General features: G+C 39.1%; 1 protein-coding gene across 1 annotated transcript in view; it reads right to left on the bottom strand.

Moving 5' to 3' along the window:
• Positions 1 to 19724, bottom strand: part of LOC126480830 (small G protein signaling modulator 3 homolog) — a 166414-nt gene that overhangs the window by 43921 nt on the left and 102769 nt on the right. The window contains exon 10 of the mRNA XM_050104174.1: positions 7428 to 7525. Within this exon, the coding sequence (XP_049960131.1) occupies positions 7428 to 7525 (98 nt within the window). The remainder of the gene's footprint in view (positions 1 to 7427; positions 7526 to 19724) is intronic.

Consider the following 19724-nt stretch of genomic DNA (forward strand, 5'->3'; position numbering starts at 1 on the left):
GATATCAAATAAATTGTCCAAATTATTTATAATCTTCTCTCTATGGTACATAACTCTGAATTCATGTTAATAAGTGTTTGTGAACAATGCCGAATAGCTCGTCAGTGTTCTTGCTTTCTCCCAAAATATAATGCACTCGCGAACCACAAGATTAGCACTTTCACTAACAATTAATTTTACTTCCCGTGTGTTATAAAATAAAACTTGCAGCACTTGTCAATTTGATGGTAATTTGTGTTCAGTCATTTGGTGTTGTTTATCTCCCATTAAAAACCCGCTTACCTTGGCACTGTGCAATTGATGTGACTGCTAAGATAGCGAATGGAAAATAAGTGTGACATGATTGCTAACAAATAAACAACTGACTGCATTGTAAGTGCACATACTGGTAAGCTGAAGTGACATCAGTGCAATGTCTGCAAACAATGTGAAAGATCACATTACTCATGGAATTCACACTCACATTAGCATGTGTTACAGAGCTTCAATCGCAACAAAATTTTGTACAGAAATGTTTTAGAGCAATTCAAACAATACTGACTGGTGAGTGCTCAAAGTTACTGAAGATGGAAAATAAGGGGTACCCTAGCATTTCACCATTGTTTCTCCCTGTTGGATGGTATTCTTCTTTTGTCAATAGACAAGTTTACTTGCCACATTGTGATCCCAGCAGCTCTGCAGTGCGAGGCTCACTGTTTATTACATCAAGGTCATTGGGGGACCTCTCACATGAAACTGCTAGACCGCCACCATGTGTTTTTGGTCTGCCATCGATCGTGAGGTGGAACACTTTGTTGCGGCCTGTCGCAAATGTCAGGAGGTAGCACCACGCATTCCTCAACTGCTTTTGCTACTGAGAGTGAGTGCCCGAGCAGCACCGGTTTTGTCAAAGCTCATACCGAGCACACCTGTCTGGGCCAGAGGTTTTTGACAGAATCCTCTCTTGATCCCAGCCATCGTCCACAGCCGGCACAGAAGCTACATCTTCGTGGTCTGCACTGACAATCAGCTCATTGTGCACCACCATAACCAGTTGCGTCTCAGGATGGGCACCGGGCCGCCTCCACAGGCCAGAGACCTGACACTGCCTGTTCATTTGCTGCTGCCTGTTCATCTGCCACCACCTATTTATCCACCGTCTGGCCATTCTTCTAGTGCCGTCCATTAATCTGGTGCTGCTAGTTTCCTGTTCTCCGCCTCTGCTTCCTGTGGCTGGTTCCAGCCCCTCCCTCTGTACTAAGGCAGTACCAGCAGCAGGAATTGCAGCAGGGCTGTCATCTCCAGCTCTTCATCTCCAGGGTTGGCCATCATTGGTTCCTGAGCTGACGCACTTCGGCATGAACCCCAATGTCGAGGTGGTCTCTCTTCCATTGCCGGTCCTGTCTACCAGATGCCCAGGACAGTGGAGAGCTCTCACCCCATGCGCTGTCATCTGTACACATCTGCTCACACCTTTATTTAGCTGCCGCTGCAGATCCCATGGATGTCCCGGCAGTCGCAGCACCAGAGATGGCAATGTCTGGCCCTCCCCCCTGCAGGGGAGGAGGAGTGTAGTAATCTCCTGGTTACTGCACCTACTGCAGTCATAAGTCAGGCCAGTATGGTCAGTGTGGAGCACATCAGCATTCAAACAACGTGACACGCAATGCCTGCAGTGTCCGCCAGGGGCAGCCCGATCGCCGACAGAGGCCATCTGATCCAATGTACGCTTCCAGTGTGACACCAATGGCACCTGCCAGGAATTGTATCTTCATAGTGCATGCATGGGTCTCTGAGCACCCTCAATTGCAAAATGTACTCTAGTTGTGATTACTCTCTGTGTACTCACACTGTCATAGTCGCTCCATGAACCAATAAATATTAGTTATTTAGAACTGTGTGTTTCCTAGATTCCCAGCTAGAACAGTAGAATACAGGGGTGTGCATATCAGAGTCCTATGAAGGCACCTTTGAGAGGGCTGGATTTTTTTTAGGTTCTTCTGCAGCTCAATCTGAGCAGAACAAATTGGGTCATGAGGAACACATGATGAGTCAGAGTGTTCAAGAGTAGCTGTAGTTCCTTTGCCACATACTTCACATGGGCATGAACCACAGCAGCAGAGTTTTAGTTCACAAGAGAATCATGTTTAAATAATCTGCTTTCAGGTCATGGAACTCAGCCAGATTAAGTTTTGAGATTCTAGAGATCTTTTTCAAGGACTGGACAGTGATACTGGGTGTATGCAATTCCTAGGTTGTCTGCAGAGGAAAAATTTGTTGTAAGGGAGGAGGAACCTTTGGGGTTTGGAGTCAGAACTGTTCAGACAGGATTTGTTGCTTGTTCTGGTGTTTGTGGGTCAGAACTGAAAGGTAATGTGGCAGTGTCAGTTGTGAGTCCAAATGAATAAGAGGAGACCTTTTATGAGATTGATGTGATAACATATAGGTATGGGTTTGATAGAACCGATGATCTGGAACAGAGAGGTTTAAGACTAAACGGGCCTGTTATGAGGTGATGGCACACTATTACAGCTTTGATCAGGTCTCTTTGGGACACATTCTGGGTGTGACAGGTTAAGCATGAGGACCAAGATGGGTTTATGTGCCATGATGAAGTTTAGGGTTTTAAGGGTAGTGAAATGGATGCTGCTTGTAAAAGAAGGTAGAGAAGGGCACAACATTCTTGGGTATTTGGCCAAAATGGCAGATAGATTCCAATGGCGGTGTGAGATTTTTTTGATCAATTATAACACTGAGTTTTCTCTCAATCCAGGGGCTAAACAGTATGGAATGTTAAATGGAGAAAGAAGCTTTTCGGAAATGAGGTTTGGTAGAGGCAGTGAATAGGGTTAAGGATTCATCAGTACAGAATTTAAGATGGGATTTGAGTGAAGATGGATTTGCAGCTGTAGGCAGAAACTTATAAGGTGAGGCCTCTAGAGGCAGTGTCAAAGGTCAAACACTGTCTATGACAGGGACATGTTTACAGCAGACGTGTAAGTAGAAGGTACACAATTAAGGTAGTTGATAATATTGATAATAAAAGGATATTGTGGCTAACACTGGGAAAGGTAACAGTATAAGAGAGAAACAGATATCAATCAAGGAAAGAAGTCTCTACAAACAAGCAAAAGATTGTTGGGCAGATGTGATCATACAATAAGTGGTGGAAAACAATTTTACAACAAAGAAAAAAAATTAGAAAACAAAGAAAAAGATCACCAAACAAACAAAAAACTTTTGAACAAAGAAAAAAATATCTGTAACATCAAAGGACTGTCGAGCAACAATGAGAGATCACTCTAAAAGGGTAAACAGATGCTGAACAAATAAAAAGTACCTTTAAATGGAAAATTAATGCTGGAGGGCAGAGTTACTGACAAATTCTCTCCATATGACTTACAGCCTTGCATTTTAGTAATTGTAAAGTCTAGATTCATGAAATCTGTAGCACAGTTATTTTTTCAACAGCCAGCTACATAGCTCAGTAATGTGTAAGTCTCTCTTGATGACACACCAGGAAGGCAGCAATTACGTACTTAGCTTTCTATGCTGTTTTTTGTTTTGTTAATTCTTAAGTTTGTAGTATTAGGATGGATAGGATATGTGTATGCTGTTTGTGGAACAAGAGGTGCTGGCCAAAGTTCATGAAATGCTAAAGATGCTTTTGATCACATTTAATCGCCTTCAGGCTCTTGCCTCAGAGTGTAGTGGTAGCAGACAATCTGGCATGTTGTGTGAGATGTCATAGGTGTTGTTTATTTATCCAATGGTTTCTATTGACTATGCACAGTGGTGTGTATATGACGTAGTGGATCCACCTTTACTGCAGGGTGAGTGGCAGGTGATAAAACGTTCATGTCACTTGAGGCAGAGAATCAATGTGAAGGCTGGCTGTCTGCTCTTGCCCATTCACCCTGTGAATGGACAGGTGGCTGCTCCTTCAACAGCAGCACATAGGTGTAGGGGGTCTGCTAGTTAACAGAAGTCAATGATAGATTTGTTATGGAGCCGCTTACAAAAATAACATCCACAGCCAGAAAGAGACCCAATGAGCATTCAGTATGTCTGAAGGGGGGTCTTCACCTAAGATACGAAGGAGGACCTGCTTGCAGCTATTGAGCACGTAGGGTGCAGTTGTCAGCAAGTTGTAGCTCATGTTGGCACCAATGTCATATGTCACTTAGGTTCCGAGGCCATTGTCAGTTCGTACGGGCGGCTGGTGAAAGTGGTGAAGACTACTGGCCTCACACACAGATTATGAGCACAGTTCATAATTTACAACATCACTCCCAGAATTGATTGTGATCCTTTAGTTTGGAGCAGAGTGGAGAGTCTAAACCAAATGCACAACTGATTCTGTGATGGTCTTGGCTGCAGATTTCTGGACCTCCGTTACAGGATGGAGAACTGTAGGACATCCCCTTGATATGTCAGGGATGCACTACACGAAGGAAGCACCTGCTCAGGTACCAGAGTACTTGTGGAATGCACATGGAGGTATTTAGACAAGGCAGTAGCTTGAGGTCCTCTGATGAACACTGGCCAGTCAAGAAATATAGAGCAAAATCAGATCGTATACAAAGTAGACACTTCTACTGCCAAATTTTAACAGTACATTATTAAAGAATTTGTAACAAAGTTCTTGAATTTACTGCTGTGCAGGAAAGTTGATGCACTCAAATTATTCTCAGAACCAGGAGCTGGCTGGCACTCAAAGTAGAAAGCTGTGAAATATTTAGTGAGTCATGGAATGTATGTCAAAAAGACAGATTAGACACCACAGGAGGCAGAGTGTTCACTGCAATCAACAAAACAATTGTCTCTCTTGAGGTCAAAATTGAGTTTGGCTGTGAAGTTATCTGGATGCGTGTAACAGGTCTAGGTGAACTCAATTAACAGATGTTTTTAGCACACACTCAATTCTGGCGTGACACTGTTAGAATCTCTTTGAATGATTCTGTGTTCAATAGCATGAAAATACCCAGATAATGCAATATTAGTTGGAGGTGACTTTAATCTATTGCTTATACAGTGGGACATCTATGGAGTCATTGAAGATTGTACACACAGGCAGTCTTGTGAAGTCCTTCTGAACACATTTTCCTAAAACTGTCTTGGGCTGCTAATTCAACAGCCCTGGCACAATGGAAATATTTTAGATCTTGTAGCTACAAACAGGCTTGAATGTATCAATGGTGTCAGTATATGGAGAGGGGTTAGTGGTCAGAATGGCACCACTGGTTACTAAAGTAAATAAATCCATCAAGACGGCTGGAAGAGTATTTTTGCTACGAAGAGCAGATAAGCAGTTTTAGCACCTCACTTAGTTAATGAATGGACATCATTTAGTTTCAGTGTGATTGACATAAAGTAATTATCAGCAAAGTTTAAACAGATCGTACATCAAGCTCTGGAGGGGGTACCAAGTATGTGTCGAGTAAGTGGACTAAGGATAGAAAAGGTTTAATAAGAAAATCCAGAAATTGCTGAGGAAGCAGAGACTATTGGAAAAACTCAAATAATGACAGGTGAAAGTTAGTAGAAATTCATGCAACTGTAAAAATGATTCATGTGTGAAGCGTACAACAACTAAAACAGTTTTACCTCAGCAAAAGTTCTTGCCAAGAATCCGAGAAAATTCTGGTCCTAAATAAAATCGCTAAGCGGGTCAAAGACTTCTATCAAGTCACACATTGACTAGTCTGCTGTTGCTAGTGACAACTGCAAAAGGACAGCCAACATTTTAAATTTAGTTTTTAAGAAATCAACCCCGCAGGAGGACTGTACAAACACACCATCATACAGACTCCCGCATGGAGGACGCAGTAATAGGTATCCCTGGTATAGATAAGCAACTGAAAGAGTTGAAAATAAATAAATTATCAGGTCTGGATGGAATCCTAATTCGGTTTTACAGGGAGTATTATAAGGTAGTGGCCCTGTACTTAGTTTGCATTTATTATAAACGTCTTGGTCAGTGCAAAGTTCCAAGTGATCGCAAAAGACACTGGCGACTTCTATGTATAAGAAGGGTAAAAGAATGGACCCAGAAAATTGCAAACCAATATCATTAACATCAGTTTGCTGCAGAATTTTTGAACATATTCTCAGTTAAAATATAATAAACTTTCTTGAGACGGAAAATCTCCTGTCTACAAATCACCACACTTTAGAGAGCATCACTTGTGCTAAATTCAGCTTGCTCTTTTCTCACATGATATCCTGTGAACCTTTGATGGGGGCATCAGGTAGATTCCATATTTATAGATTTCTGGAAAGTGTTTAACACAGAGCCCTACTGCAGACTGTTAATGGGGGTACGAGCATACAAAATAAGTTCCCAGATATATGAGTGCCTCAAAGACTTCTTAAGTAATAGAATTCAGTATGTTGTCCTTGATGACATGTGATCATCAGAGACAAGGGTATCATCAGGAGTACTCCAGATGAGTATGGTATGACCTCTCTTATTCTCTATATACATAAATGATCTAACACACAGGGTGAAACAACATCTGTTGAGGATGCTGCAGGGTACAAGAAGGTTTTATCACTGAGTGACTGTAGGAGGATGCAAGATGTGATGGATGCCAGCTTGACCTAAATGTAGAAAAATGCAAGTTCATGCACATGAATAGGTAAAATAAGCCTGCAATACATGAATATAACATGGGCTATGTGCTGCTTGACAAAGTCATGTTACTTAAATATCTAGGCATAATGTTGCAAAGCAATATGAAACAAAACGCACAAGTAGGGATGGTAATAGGGAAGGCGAACAGTTGACTTTGGTTTATTGTGAGAATTTTAGGAAAGTGTGAATCATCTGTAAAGAGACCATGTACAGAACACTAGTGCAACCTATTCTTGAGTATTGCTCGAGTGTTCGGTATCTCCACCAGACCAGATTAAAGGAAGACATCAAAGTAATTCAGAGGTGGGCTGCTAGAGTTGTAACTGGTAGGCTCAGTCAACATGGAGATGCTTCCTGAACTAGGGAATCCCTGGAGGAAAGACTGCACTCTTTTCATGGAATGCTACTGAGAAAATTTAGAGAACCAGCATTTGAAGGCGACTGCAGAATGGTTCTACTGCCATGAACATAAATTTTGCCAAAGTACCGCCAAGATAAGACAAGACAAGACAAGACAAGACGAGTTAGGGCTCATATGGGCAGCCATTATTCCAATGCTGTATTTGTGAGAGGAACAGGAAAGGAAAGGAAATGGCTCTAGTGGTAAAAGGTAAACCCCCCCCCCCCCCCCCCCCCAAATCTCACGCACCATATGGCAGCTTGCGGAGTACATACATAGGGGCAGATGTAGGTGTCCACAGACAAAAGCGTGATATTACTATATTTATGTCGAAAAATCATTTTCTTCTTCTTAAATAAAGAAGAATGTAATACATTAACTGACAACGTCACTAGCCGAAGTGTTACATACCTGTTTGACGAATATTTTTTGATTTGATATCTTCCTCTGTTGTCTCCTCTCCAAATAGCAGCAACTGAATCATTGATTTTGATTTCTTCATTTGTCTCCTGCAAAAATATTACTATTTCAGAATGATGCTGAAAGCTTTATTAGAACTAACTTTGTTTTGTGACGAAAACTGGTGGAAAGAGCAAAAATTCCACTTTTGAGAAAATAATGCTATAGACATTAAGGCTGCTTGTAAGACATTCAGATGATACAAAAAGAAAAAAAAAAAAGAATAGATACACAAATGCATAAAATATATACAACCACAAAATAAATGGGAACACAACTACAGCCAAATTTACATATTGCTGATGTATTCTATCACCTTTTTGGTGGCATGCAAGAACTCAGACCAGTCACCAGTGAAGGCTGGCAATATACAATCTTGAACCATATGATTTACAGTTTGCCTATCAGCGCCATTATCACACTTGGGTGAAGCTATTTTTTTCCCCATCTATATAGCGAGTATGCACATCTGCCACAGTCTGTACATATTCTATTTACAGTAACTCAGATTTTGCAAGGCTTGTTGAATTCAGGTGGTGTGGTGGCAACATAGGGTGTATTATGAAAGGCAGGAGGTGTCTGCCTGGTCCACTCCTCTTTCCAGCAATCACTCAGACACAACCCACTTTCATCCAAAATTGTTTCACTGTTTAGAGATGGGTGTCTAAGATTGCAGTCTGGTTCTTTCACTGTCGGGGACGTCTTGATGGATTTTTGAGTTCTCTAATGAGCGATCTCACTTGTCACAGCTGGGGTGATCTACACTGCTTAGTGTGGATAGCCAATAGGTTCACAGTTTAATTTAGTTGGACATTGGTGGGGTTAGTGTGAGTACTGTTGAACCAAATCAGTGCACAGTACTCCACCTCCAGATAAACTGAAGTTCGTAGTGCCTGAAAAGCCCCATTAAGTGACAGTGAGTTTCTGCAAGTTCTAAGTTTGGCAGTTGTGTTGAAGCTCAGTGATCCATTCAAGGCAACACCTGAATATTTTGCATGTTGATTGTGGCATAGTAGTTTGTTCTCAGGGCAGAGCCTAATTACTAAATTCTCTGCTTGCTACCTTGCTGTTGAGGTGGAATGTAGATACTTCTGTTTTTATGGTACTGGGTTGCAATCTCCAATGGCAAAAATATTTTCCATTACATTTTTCAGGTCCTTCATCAATATGTCTTCAGTGGCCTCCATGTCTTTACAACTTACTGTCAGGGTCAATTGTCGGCATATCCAAAGTTCTGTGAAGTCGTTTCAGGTTTATGAGCTATATGTAGGCTGAATAACATGCAAGCCAGAACAGATCCCTGTGGAAGGCCACTGTTCAGCTTCATCTGAGTGCTTGGTCTACTACCCACAGTCACTTGAATGCATTTATTAGAAATAGTGCTCACCAGGTTGATGGTAATTTTACAGGTAGATCACTTTCAGGAGCTTTGATATCACATCATTTCTTCAAACTTATGATGTATGCTGCTGTATAGCTGACGTTTTCAGTTGTTTTTGGTAGCTTGTATGGATGTTGCTAATGATAGAAATTGATCTGAGCAGTTTCAGAAAGGGTGAAACTGTGTCTTTTTCAATTGGTATTATGTTTAACTATCTTACACCCAGGAAAAACAAATAATTCTCTACAAAGCTGTTCAGCAAAGTTTACAGACTTTTGGGAAGATTACTCTGTAACAGGATAAGCCCTGAGATATTACCTATATGTGGAAATATGATATGGATAACATGGAAATAATGGTCTCTTCCTAATTTCATTCCTTGAAGAGGTACTGTGATTTCTCCCAAGGTGGAGGTGACTGAGTGGTTAGTTTCTGCACTGCAGGCTGCTTTGACATTTTTGACTTCTCTTTTCACCTCGATTCTACACTTTTGATCTAGTAGACCTCTAGAGGTCAATATGATATGACAAACTATTTATAAATTTAATTGAAATGACTGCTCATAGCATCATTACGTAAGTATCTGCCCAAAATTGAAATGTCACATGATGCTCGCTTGCAGAATGGCATTTCTGATGCTACTGACAGTTTAAAGTCTCAATTAATTGGTACTGTTCAAAAGCAGAACATGTGTGTTAAGTATGAAGTAATTTTTTAAAAATAAATTCTGTTTTGGATTTTTGTCATCATAAAATGGCTGTTAGCTGGAGGCAGTGAATGTGTTAAAGCGTTAATGACCATCATTTTTGCATCGCTTGACATTGCAACTAACTTCAAATCAGGATTGGATACAAGTGAAAAACATTAGAAGGCACAGTCAGAATAAAATTCCGACACACTGGAATAAGAAAGTGGGAATGAAAGCACACAACTCGTTGGTTAAGCTGCTTTCTCTCTTTCTCAGACAAGCTGTTTCGTTTGAACATATCACACATCAAAAAGTGGCAACTTCTCATGGTTTACAGAAACAGTCAACAGGTAAGTTCTAACACAGCCAGTTACTCCTAGGAGAACACATGGCTTTTTTCTGTTTTCATAGAGCAAATACACAGTACTATACAGTACTACACAGTTCATTAGAAACTTTAAGTTTTCACATTTAAGTACAGTGTATTTATTCCCTAATATTGGACAGGAAATATAGTACTGTAACTATTTCATGTGTAGCTTACCCAAGTAGCAAAGATTTGTTTAATTTTTGCGCTTTATTCAAAGTGAGTGTTTTGTTTATCATCAGACTGGTCTGTACATATGTATATTCCTGAATGGCACAAGAGCAAAATGAGGGATTGTCTGGTGCATCAGTTAAATCAAGATATACATTGTACATCTCCAAAGATACTCTGTAAGCCACTGTACGGTGCATGGCAGAGGGTACCCTGTACCACTACTAGTCATTTTCCTACCTGTTCCACTTGGAAATAGAACGTGGGGAAAAATGACTATCTATATGCCTCTGTACGCACCCTAATTTCTCGTATCTTTTCTTCATGATCCTTACACACAATGTATGTTGGCAGCAGCAGAATTGTGTGGCAGTAAGCTCCAAATGCCAATTCTCTAAATTTTCTCAATAGCATTTCTTGAAAACAATGTTCCCTTCCCTCCAGGATTTCCATTTGAGTTCCCGAAGCACTTCCATAACACGTGTTGTTTAAACCTACTGATAACAAATCTAGCAGCCTGGCTCTGATTTGCTTCGATGTCTTCCTTCAGTCCTACCTGGTATGGATCCCAAACACTCAAGCAGTACTTAAGAATATGTTTCACAAGCATGCTATATGTGTTCTCCTTTACATGTGAACCACTCTTTCCTAAAATTCTATCAATAAACCTAAGCTGATCATCTGCCTTCCCTACCACAGTTTTCACATACTTGCTTAATCTCGTATTGCTTTGCAACCTTACACCCAAATATTTAAACAACTTGACTATCTCAAGCAGGACACTAGTAATACTGTATCTAAACATTACAGGTTTGTTCTTCCTACTCATCTACATTAACTTACAATTTTCCACATTTAGAGCTAGCTAACACCAACTAAAAATTTTGCCCAAGTCGTCTTGTATCTTTCTAGACTTACTCCACTTTGACACCTTATCAAGCACCATAGCATCATCAACAAACAACCGCAGATTGCTGCCCAACCTGTCCTCCAAATCATTTACGTACATGGAGAACAACAGCAGGGCCTATCACATTTCCCTGGGACACTCATGACGACACCCTTGTCTCTGATGATCACTCACCGTTGAGGACAACATATTAGGTTCTATTATTTAGGAAGTGTTTCAGCCACTCACATATCTGTGAACTTATTCCATATGCGTGTACCTTCATTATCAGCCTGCAATGGGTCACCGCGTCAAATGCTTTCCAGAAATCTAGAAATGCGAAATCTGCCTGTTGCCCTTCATCCATAGTTCTCAGCATATCGTGAAAAAAAGGGCAGGCTGAGTTCCGCATGAGCGATTCTTTCTAAAACCATGCTGATTCACGGAAATAAGCTTCTCTGTCTCAAGAAAGCTTAATATATTTGAGCTGAGAATATGTTCAGAATTCTGCAGCAAACCAAAGTTAGTGATATTGGTGTCTAATTTTGTGGGTCTCTTCTTTTACCCTTCTTATATACTGGAGTCATCTGCACTTTTTTCTACTCACTTGGGACGTTGTGCTGGGCAAGAGATAGTCATGATAAATGTAGGCTACGTAAGGGGCCAATGCCGTGGAGTACTCTTTGTAAAACTGAACTGGGATTCCATCTGGACCTGGTGATTTATTTGCTTTTAAATCTTTCAGTTGTTTCTCTATGCCAGGTATGCTTATTTCTATGGCGTCCGTACAGGAGTCTGTCCAATAATCACGTCATGATATGTTTTCACAATTCTCCTGTATGAACAATTTCTTGAGCATTAAATTTAAAACTTCAGCTTTCTTTTTGCTATCCTCAACTGCCACACCAGACTGGCCAACAAGTGGCTGGATGGAAGCCTTACACCACTTAGTGATTTTACATACAGCCAGAATTTTCTCAGGTTCTCTGCAACACCTTTTGCTAAGGATTGATGGTGGAAGTAGTTCTATACTTTGCACACACATCTTTTCACAGATGCATGAATCTCTACTAATCTTCACTTGTAGTCATTTGTGCATTCTCTTTTGGACAGAGTGAAAAAGCTTCTGCTCCTCAGCGTCTTCCGAATTTTGTTATTAAACATTGCAGATCTTTTCCATCCTTCATCCACTTACTAAGCACAGAACTCTCCGGGGCACGATTTACAATTTGCTTAATTCCCCTACATCTGTCTCACTGGAACTAAGTGTGTAAGTTCACTGTTTAAGTGAGATTACGACAACTGTTTCTCTGTTCTACCTAGCAGATACTCTCTCCCACCCTTCTTGACTGACTTGTTAAGTTTCATACTCATAGTTGCTATAACAATATCATGATCACTAATCCCTGTTTCTATACGGACATTGTTTATAAGGTTCAGCCCAATTGTAGCTACAAGGTCTTAAATGTTTCGACTGTGTGGGGGCTGCTGAGCTACCTGCTCAAGACTTTTTCTGAAACCTGTGTTCAAAAGTATTTCATTTGACTGTCTTCTGTCTGTAAATTTTATTCCTCTGAAGTTTCTTGCATTACACATTCAGGATAATGCAGCCAACCAGATATTCACTGGCAACAGTGAAGAATGGCCTGCAGATTAAGAAAAGGTTCATGCTTGGTGTATCAGTCGATATTGCTTCCAGAATCAAACTAGTAGTAGGAACCAAGTAAACAATGTTTCTCTGTGTCAATGTGAATAGATGAAAACAGTCATTTAATATCTTTAACGCACTGACTGCCACACACTTAGTGATGGAGGTTTCAGTCACACAGCCTTTGGCATGAGGCTCTGCTGTGGCCACTGGTAGCCACACAGCAGTCAACATGTTAAATGAGGACATCTCCTGAGACCTAAGAAAAATTCCATTACCAAATGATAAAGCACAAATGTATACAGACAAAGATGAAATAGAAGGATTAAAGTGCCCAGGAATGACAAGGCCATTACATATGACATACAAATTCCAATTGCATAGAGGCAGGAAAGTAACTTAATCTTCTCTCATTCTCATACCAGTATTAGCCTTAAATGATTTAGGAAAATCACGAGAAACCCAAGCTTTCCAGTTTGAGTCTTCGCTATCTCACATAACGAAGACAAAATTCTGACCTTGTTCTTGATTTGATATGGGAGAATTTATATCTTATTAAATGCAAAACAAAAGTGTAGCAAATGGTGGCACTGTGCTTATCTAGTCTATTCTGAGTGAATACATACATATTCAGGCAAAAGTTTTAGTTATTTAAGTATGATGATCACATCAAATTTTGTGAAAAGACTGAATATATTAGGTGGGTAGAGCTTGCTTGCTGGATTGTGCCAACATATGATCTGATTCAATCATTCACCCAACAGCAGTGGAGAAGATGCATATAGTGCTTTATAAATGGCCTTTTATTTGCGTCTATACCTTACATCCAACTGTAATGCATGGCAGAGGGTATTTCCCACTGTACCACATATTTCTTCCTGTTCCATTAACCTGTAAAGTATTGGAAGAATGGCAGCTCAAATGTGTCCGTGCCCACTATAATTGTGCAACCTTAGATTTGCTATCCATACGGAAGTGATACATAAGGGGTTTACAATATTCTTAAACTTCTCATTTAATAACATCTCTTGAAACTTTATGGGTAAGCTTTTGTTGGATGTTCATAGTTATCTTATTACATTTCCCTTTTTATCATAACAGTGAATGGCACCCACTTTACCTTTGAGTGAGCCTATGTGATTATTCCACTTCATATCACAGACTTACAAATTTTTATACCCAGATTTTGTATGACCTGCCCACAGTTGTATCCAACTGATATTGTAATCACATGATCCTACATCTCTGCATTTAGTGAAAAATGCAATTTAATGTTTTTGAAGATTTAAAGTAAATTGCCAATCATCACATCACTGAAATCCTATCAAGATGTGATTTAACACTTGTGCAATTTCATCCTTATAGTACTTCATTACATATAACAATATCATACTGAAAAAGACTTAGACCGCTATTAATATTGTTTTCTAAAAAGAGACCAAACAGTCTCATAAGACCAGATGAGAACTTGATACAATATGCAACAAACTAACAAACACTGCCCATCCAGCATCAGACAGAAAGACCTGTACCCGGCTGGTAGCTTCGCACTCATTTTTGTTGTCTATAATGCATCATGAGAATCCTGTATTTGTCTGTTCACCTAGTTTTATATTAGCAATATTATATTTGACTTTCAACAATACAGAAGTCTGTGCATTTTCTATTCCTAGCCAACAATGTCCACAACAAACCGATAACTTTACTGAGGCCAGGGTAAGATATGTAGTACCCAATTTATTTCACCACTAAACTTTCAGACACAGGTATGTGTAGTCACAGTTTATTAAAGTTAGTATCATCTTTGTCCAGTGGAACCTTCTTTATCCAAATTAAGTAGGACTAAGTCACCTGGAAAGGATGAGGACAGATGTAGGTGACGGGGGGGGGGGGGGGGGGGGGGGGGGGGGGGGGGGGGGGGGAAGGGTGAGTGAGGATAGTAACACAGATTAACATCCAGACTGCCACACATTTGGAAATAGCTGTTTAACCACTGGGCTGGGTCCACTGCATGAGGCTCTGCTGTGGCCACACAGCAACCAAAGTGTTTAATACTAAATGTACAAGTTATATTTATCTTTACAAAGACAAAAATTACGCATTATTTTCAAATAATGTTGACCAGATATTGAAAAAGTCTAATTGCACAAATGAACACATTTTATTTATAGGTGACATGATCATGAAGGTGTTTCAACAGTAGTTCAGCTGGTGTTTCTGTCTGGCATTTATTATTTTGTGGAGCCATGCGACACTATGTCCTCCAAGTTATTTCATCAGCAAATCCATCACTATTATCATTGTCTACAGGCGAACAAGCAAAGATAATTTCATAGTCTGAAACTGTACCATAGCCACCGCTGCCACCATCACACAGCCAGTTACATTTATAATGTGTCTGAGCAGGCTAGAATCTTTGTAAATGTTTCAACGCCCCATTCCTGGCTGAATTTAAATTTAATGGTTTTTGTCTAAAACTGCTGGTAATATCGCACTCTGAGTATAAAATACTGTACAGAAAAAATGTCTAAATGGACTGCAGATCAAGATTGAAGAGTCAGATAAACAAGAGGTAAATGAAGTGTCACTGCAATCTTGCTTAAATTGAATTCAATCATGCAGAGATTGTGGCAAGCCATCCCACACATTGACATATCAATCTGACCATAATACCTTCCATATGTTGATGCAACCTACCATGTCTGCAGTACTGTAACAACATTTAGTATATGCTGAGAACTGAAAACTAGTCACAGATCTGGGAAAATTTCACAGATCCTTCAGACAAACTGGTATTTTAAGTCAAGAAATTCTTTCTCCATATTATGTAAAAATAATACATCCAGTAATGAAGCTGTCTTAACATACACTCTGCCACAGAATGCATGGACACTAGCTGTGGGTAAACTTGACTGAATGTCAGTTTTATTTGGCATGTATTTTGTACACAAGATTTCGCTATGGTAAAATGTGAGGCAATCTAATCAAAGTCAGATCAGTTGGAAATTATCATGGTATTGCAAGGTATGTCTAAAATTGCTTGAGTTAGAGAGAGAGAGAGAGAGAGAGAGAGAGAGAGAGAGAGAGAGAGAGAGAGAGAGAGAGAGAGAGAGAGAGAGGAGGGGGATAGGCTGGTTGGAAAATGGATCAACATTTCAAAGCTTTATTACACAGAGAATAGACGTATGCAAAGCACAACTCAAAAAGCACTTTAATCTTACACAAAACAAACGCAATGTAGGCAACCTCATAAATACCTTAGTTACTTTTATTTCAAGCTGTGTATCTATGCATGACTATGTGAAGACTTTAGAAGAGCATTATTTCACAATTTTGACAGATCTGTATAATAAAGAAAACAGCTGTCTTTGAATCTAAACAATACAATAAAGGCACAAGCATTCACTATTGAAAATGTTTTGAGGAACTTATTTTGATTGTAAATTTATTACTTAAGAGTTATTTTGTTTGAAGCTGTTGTAAAAGCAAACAATATTTTCTTGAAACATTGGTTACTATTTTACAGTTTCTTACATCAATATGATGTAAAATTTGAAGACTGTTAGAATATAACTGAAAGCTATGACTTTTCCATCTTCAACAATGGTGAAAGTGACAAACCTAACCTATGATAAACTTACAGCTTAAACACACGGAAATTTTGAATTTTTATTCTGCAATGTAGTTTATTCACAAAACAGAGGCAGGATTACTGCTGTAGTCTTACAACAGAATTTTCTTGATGTTATAGTATCCCTAATGTTCTTCAGTATTTTAGGATTTCCACTGAATGAACAGGCTTTTCAGTACAGCAACAGACTACTTTCACAATAACATCAATATCTTTCCCTCTGAACTTTATTATTACATATATGAAAAATCAGTACACACACAGGAACAGACAAAATAATAGAATCACTGTGACAATGTACACTTATTTCTTAGACCTTGTTTTTCATACTCGTCAGTGTTCTTTGTCTTACAATATCTCTGCAAGTGTTCTAAGCTGCCAGCACATTTGTTACAGTGGTATCTACAACATCAGATCATACACTGATAAGCCAAAATATTATGAGCGCTGCCCACCATGATGTTTGATGCCATCTGGTGGTGTTGCGGGCATGTGACATGGTAATAAAAGTATGTAAGCACTATTATGCTGACACTGATGGGGGATCACCTCAGCAAAAATATGGTCTATTATTATTTCCTTCACTTTCTCAGACGTTAAGTCCGGTTAAAAATGGAGTGACACGGACCTTGATCAAGCGTCACTTCCTTTTAACTGTACGGTATGTGTTATATTGCATTTAGGAACTTTCGGGTAATTGAACATGTATCAATAATTACAGATTTCTGTAGTTGTATATATAAGTTTGGATGTAGCTGTATTGCATTGATGTATTGGTGGATATTGTGTGGTATGACTCCTGTAGTTGATAATATAATTGGTATAATGTCAACTTTATCCTGATGCCACATGTCCTTGACTTCCTCAGCCAGTTGGATGTATTTTTCAATTTTTTCTCCTGTTTTCTTCTGTATATTTGTTGTATTGGGTATGGATATTTCGATTAGTTGTGTCAATTTCTTCTTTTTATTGGTGAGCATGATGTCAGGTTTGTTATGTGGTGCTGTTTTATCTGTTATAATGGTTCTGCTCCAGTATAATTTGAATTCATCATTCTCCAGTACACTTTGTGGTGCATACTTTTATGTGGGAACGTGTTGTTTTATAAGTTTATGTTGTAAGGCAAGCTGTTGATGTATTATTTTTGCTACATTGTCATGTCTTCTGGGGTATTCTGTATTTGCTAGTATTGTACATCCACTTGTGATGTGATCTACTGTTTCTATTTGTTGTTTGCAAAGTCTGCATTTATCTGTTGTGGTATTGGGATCTTTAATAATATGCTTGCTGTAATATCTGGTGTTTATTGCTTGATCCTGTATCGCAATCATGAATCCTTCCATCTCACTGTCTATATTGCCTTTTCTTAGCCATGTGTTGGATGCGTCTTGATCGATGTGTGGCTGTGTTAGATGATACGGGTGCTTGCCATGTAGTGTTTTCTTTTTCCAATTTATTTTCTTCGTGTCTGTTGATGTTATGTGATCTAAAGGGTTGTAGAAGTGATTATGAAGTTGCAATGGTGTAGCCGAAGTATTTATATGAGTGATTGCTTCGTGTATTTTGCTAGTTTCTGCTCGTTCTATAAAGAATTTTCTTAAATTGTTTCCTTCCTGCTTAATGTGAATCTTTCTGTTGCTGAATGTATGTGATTTATTCTATATTTGTGGCATTGTGATCGTGTAAGTGTATTGAGTGCTTCTAGGTCTGTGTTACTCCATTTCACTACTCCAAATGAGTAGGTCGATATTGGTATAGCATAAGTATTTATAGCTTTTGTCTTGTTTCTTGCTATCAATTCTGTTTTCAGTATTTTTGTTAGTCTTTGTCTATATTTTTCTTTTAGTTCTTCTTTAATATTTGTATTATCTATTCCTATTTTTTGTCTGTATCCTAGATATTTATAGGCATCTGTTTTTCCATCGCTTCTGTGCAGTCGCTGTGGTTATCCAATATGTAATCTTCTTGTTTAGTGTGTTTTCCCTTGACTATGCTATTTTTCTTACATTTGTCTGTTCCAAAAGCCATATTTATATCATTGCTGAATACTTCTGTTATCTTTAGTAATTGGTTGAGTTGTTGATTGGTTGCTGCCAGTAGTTTTAGATCATCCATGTATAGCAAATGTGTGATTTTGTGTGGGTATGTTCCAGTAATATTACATCCATAATTTGTATTATTTAGCATGTTGGATAGTGGGTTCAGAGCAAGACAGAACCAGAAAGGACTTAATGAGTCTCCTTGGTATATTCCACACTTAATCTGTATTGGCTGTGATGTGATGTTATCTGAATTTGTTTGGATATTAAGTGTTGTTTTCCAGTTTTTCATTACTATGTTTAGAAACTGTATCAATTTAGGATCTACTTTGTATATTTCCAATATTTGTAGTAACCATGAGTGGGGTACACTATCAAAGGCTTTTTGGTAATCAATGTTTGCGTAGTGTAGCGACCTTTGTTTAGTTTTAGCTTGGTATGTCACCTCTGTATCTATTATCAGTTGCTCTTTACATCCTCGTGCTCCTTTGCAGCAGCCTTTTTGTTCTTCATTTATAATTTTGTTCTGTGTTGTATCATTAATTTCTGTGTAATGACTGAAGGTAATATTTTGTATATTATTGGTAGGCACGTTATGGGGCGATATTTTGCTGCGTTTGCTGTGTCTGCTTGATCTTTAGGTTTCAGATAAGTTATTCCTTGTGTAAGTGTATCCGGGACTGTGTATGGGTCTGCAATATAACTGTTAAATAATTTATATCTAAAAACAAAGATGTTGTGACTTCCCAAACGAAAGCGCTGGCAGGTCGATAGACACACAAACATACACACAAAATTCAAGCTTTCGCAACCAACGGTTGCTTCATCAGGAAGCAACCGTTGGTTGCGAAAGCTTGAATTTTGTGTGTATGTTTGTGTTTCTATCAACCTGCCAGCGCTTTCATTTGGTAGGTCACATCATCTTTGTTTTTAGATATATTTTTCCCACATGGAATGTTTCTCTTTATTATATCCATATCATTATGTTAAATAATTTAGTTAGATGTGAATGTGTTGAGGTGAACTTCTTTAGCCAGAAATTAGCTATTTTATCTTTTCCAGGGGCTTTCCAATTGTGCGTAGAATTAATTGCTCTGGTGACTTCATGTTGCAAAATTATCACTTCAGGCATTTGTGGTATCATCTTGTATGTGTGTTTCTGCTTGTATCCACCGTGCATGTCTTATGTTGTACTGGGTTCGACCATATGTTGCTCCAGAAGTATTTTTATTATGCAGAGCCTGTGAACAAGTATCTCAAGAACAGTGAAGCTGGTTGAATGTTGATGTGCTCCTGTCAAGAGCATGCACAGAAAGCAGGAGGAGGACAGTGACAGTAACACTAGGCACTAAATGCTTGACATTCCACGACTCTTCAGAGAATGTATGGTTGCGAGGCTTGTCTGCTCTGTAAAGTAGGATAGAAGGTGATCTGT

Source organism: Schistocerca serialis, chromosome 5, assembly GCF_023864345.2.
Source record: "Schistocerca serialis cubense isolate TAMUIC-IGC-003099 chromosome 5, iqSchSeri2.2, whole genome shotgun sequence".
Lineage (NCBI taxonomy): Eukaryota > Metazoa > Arthropoda > Insecta > Orthoptera > Acrididae > Schistocerca > Schistocerca serialis.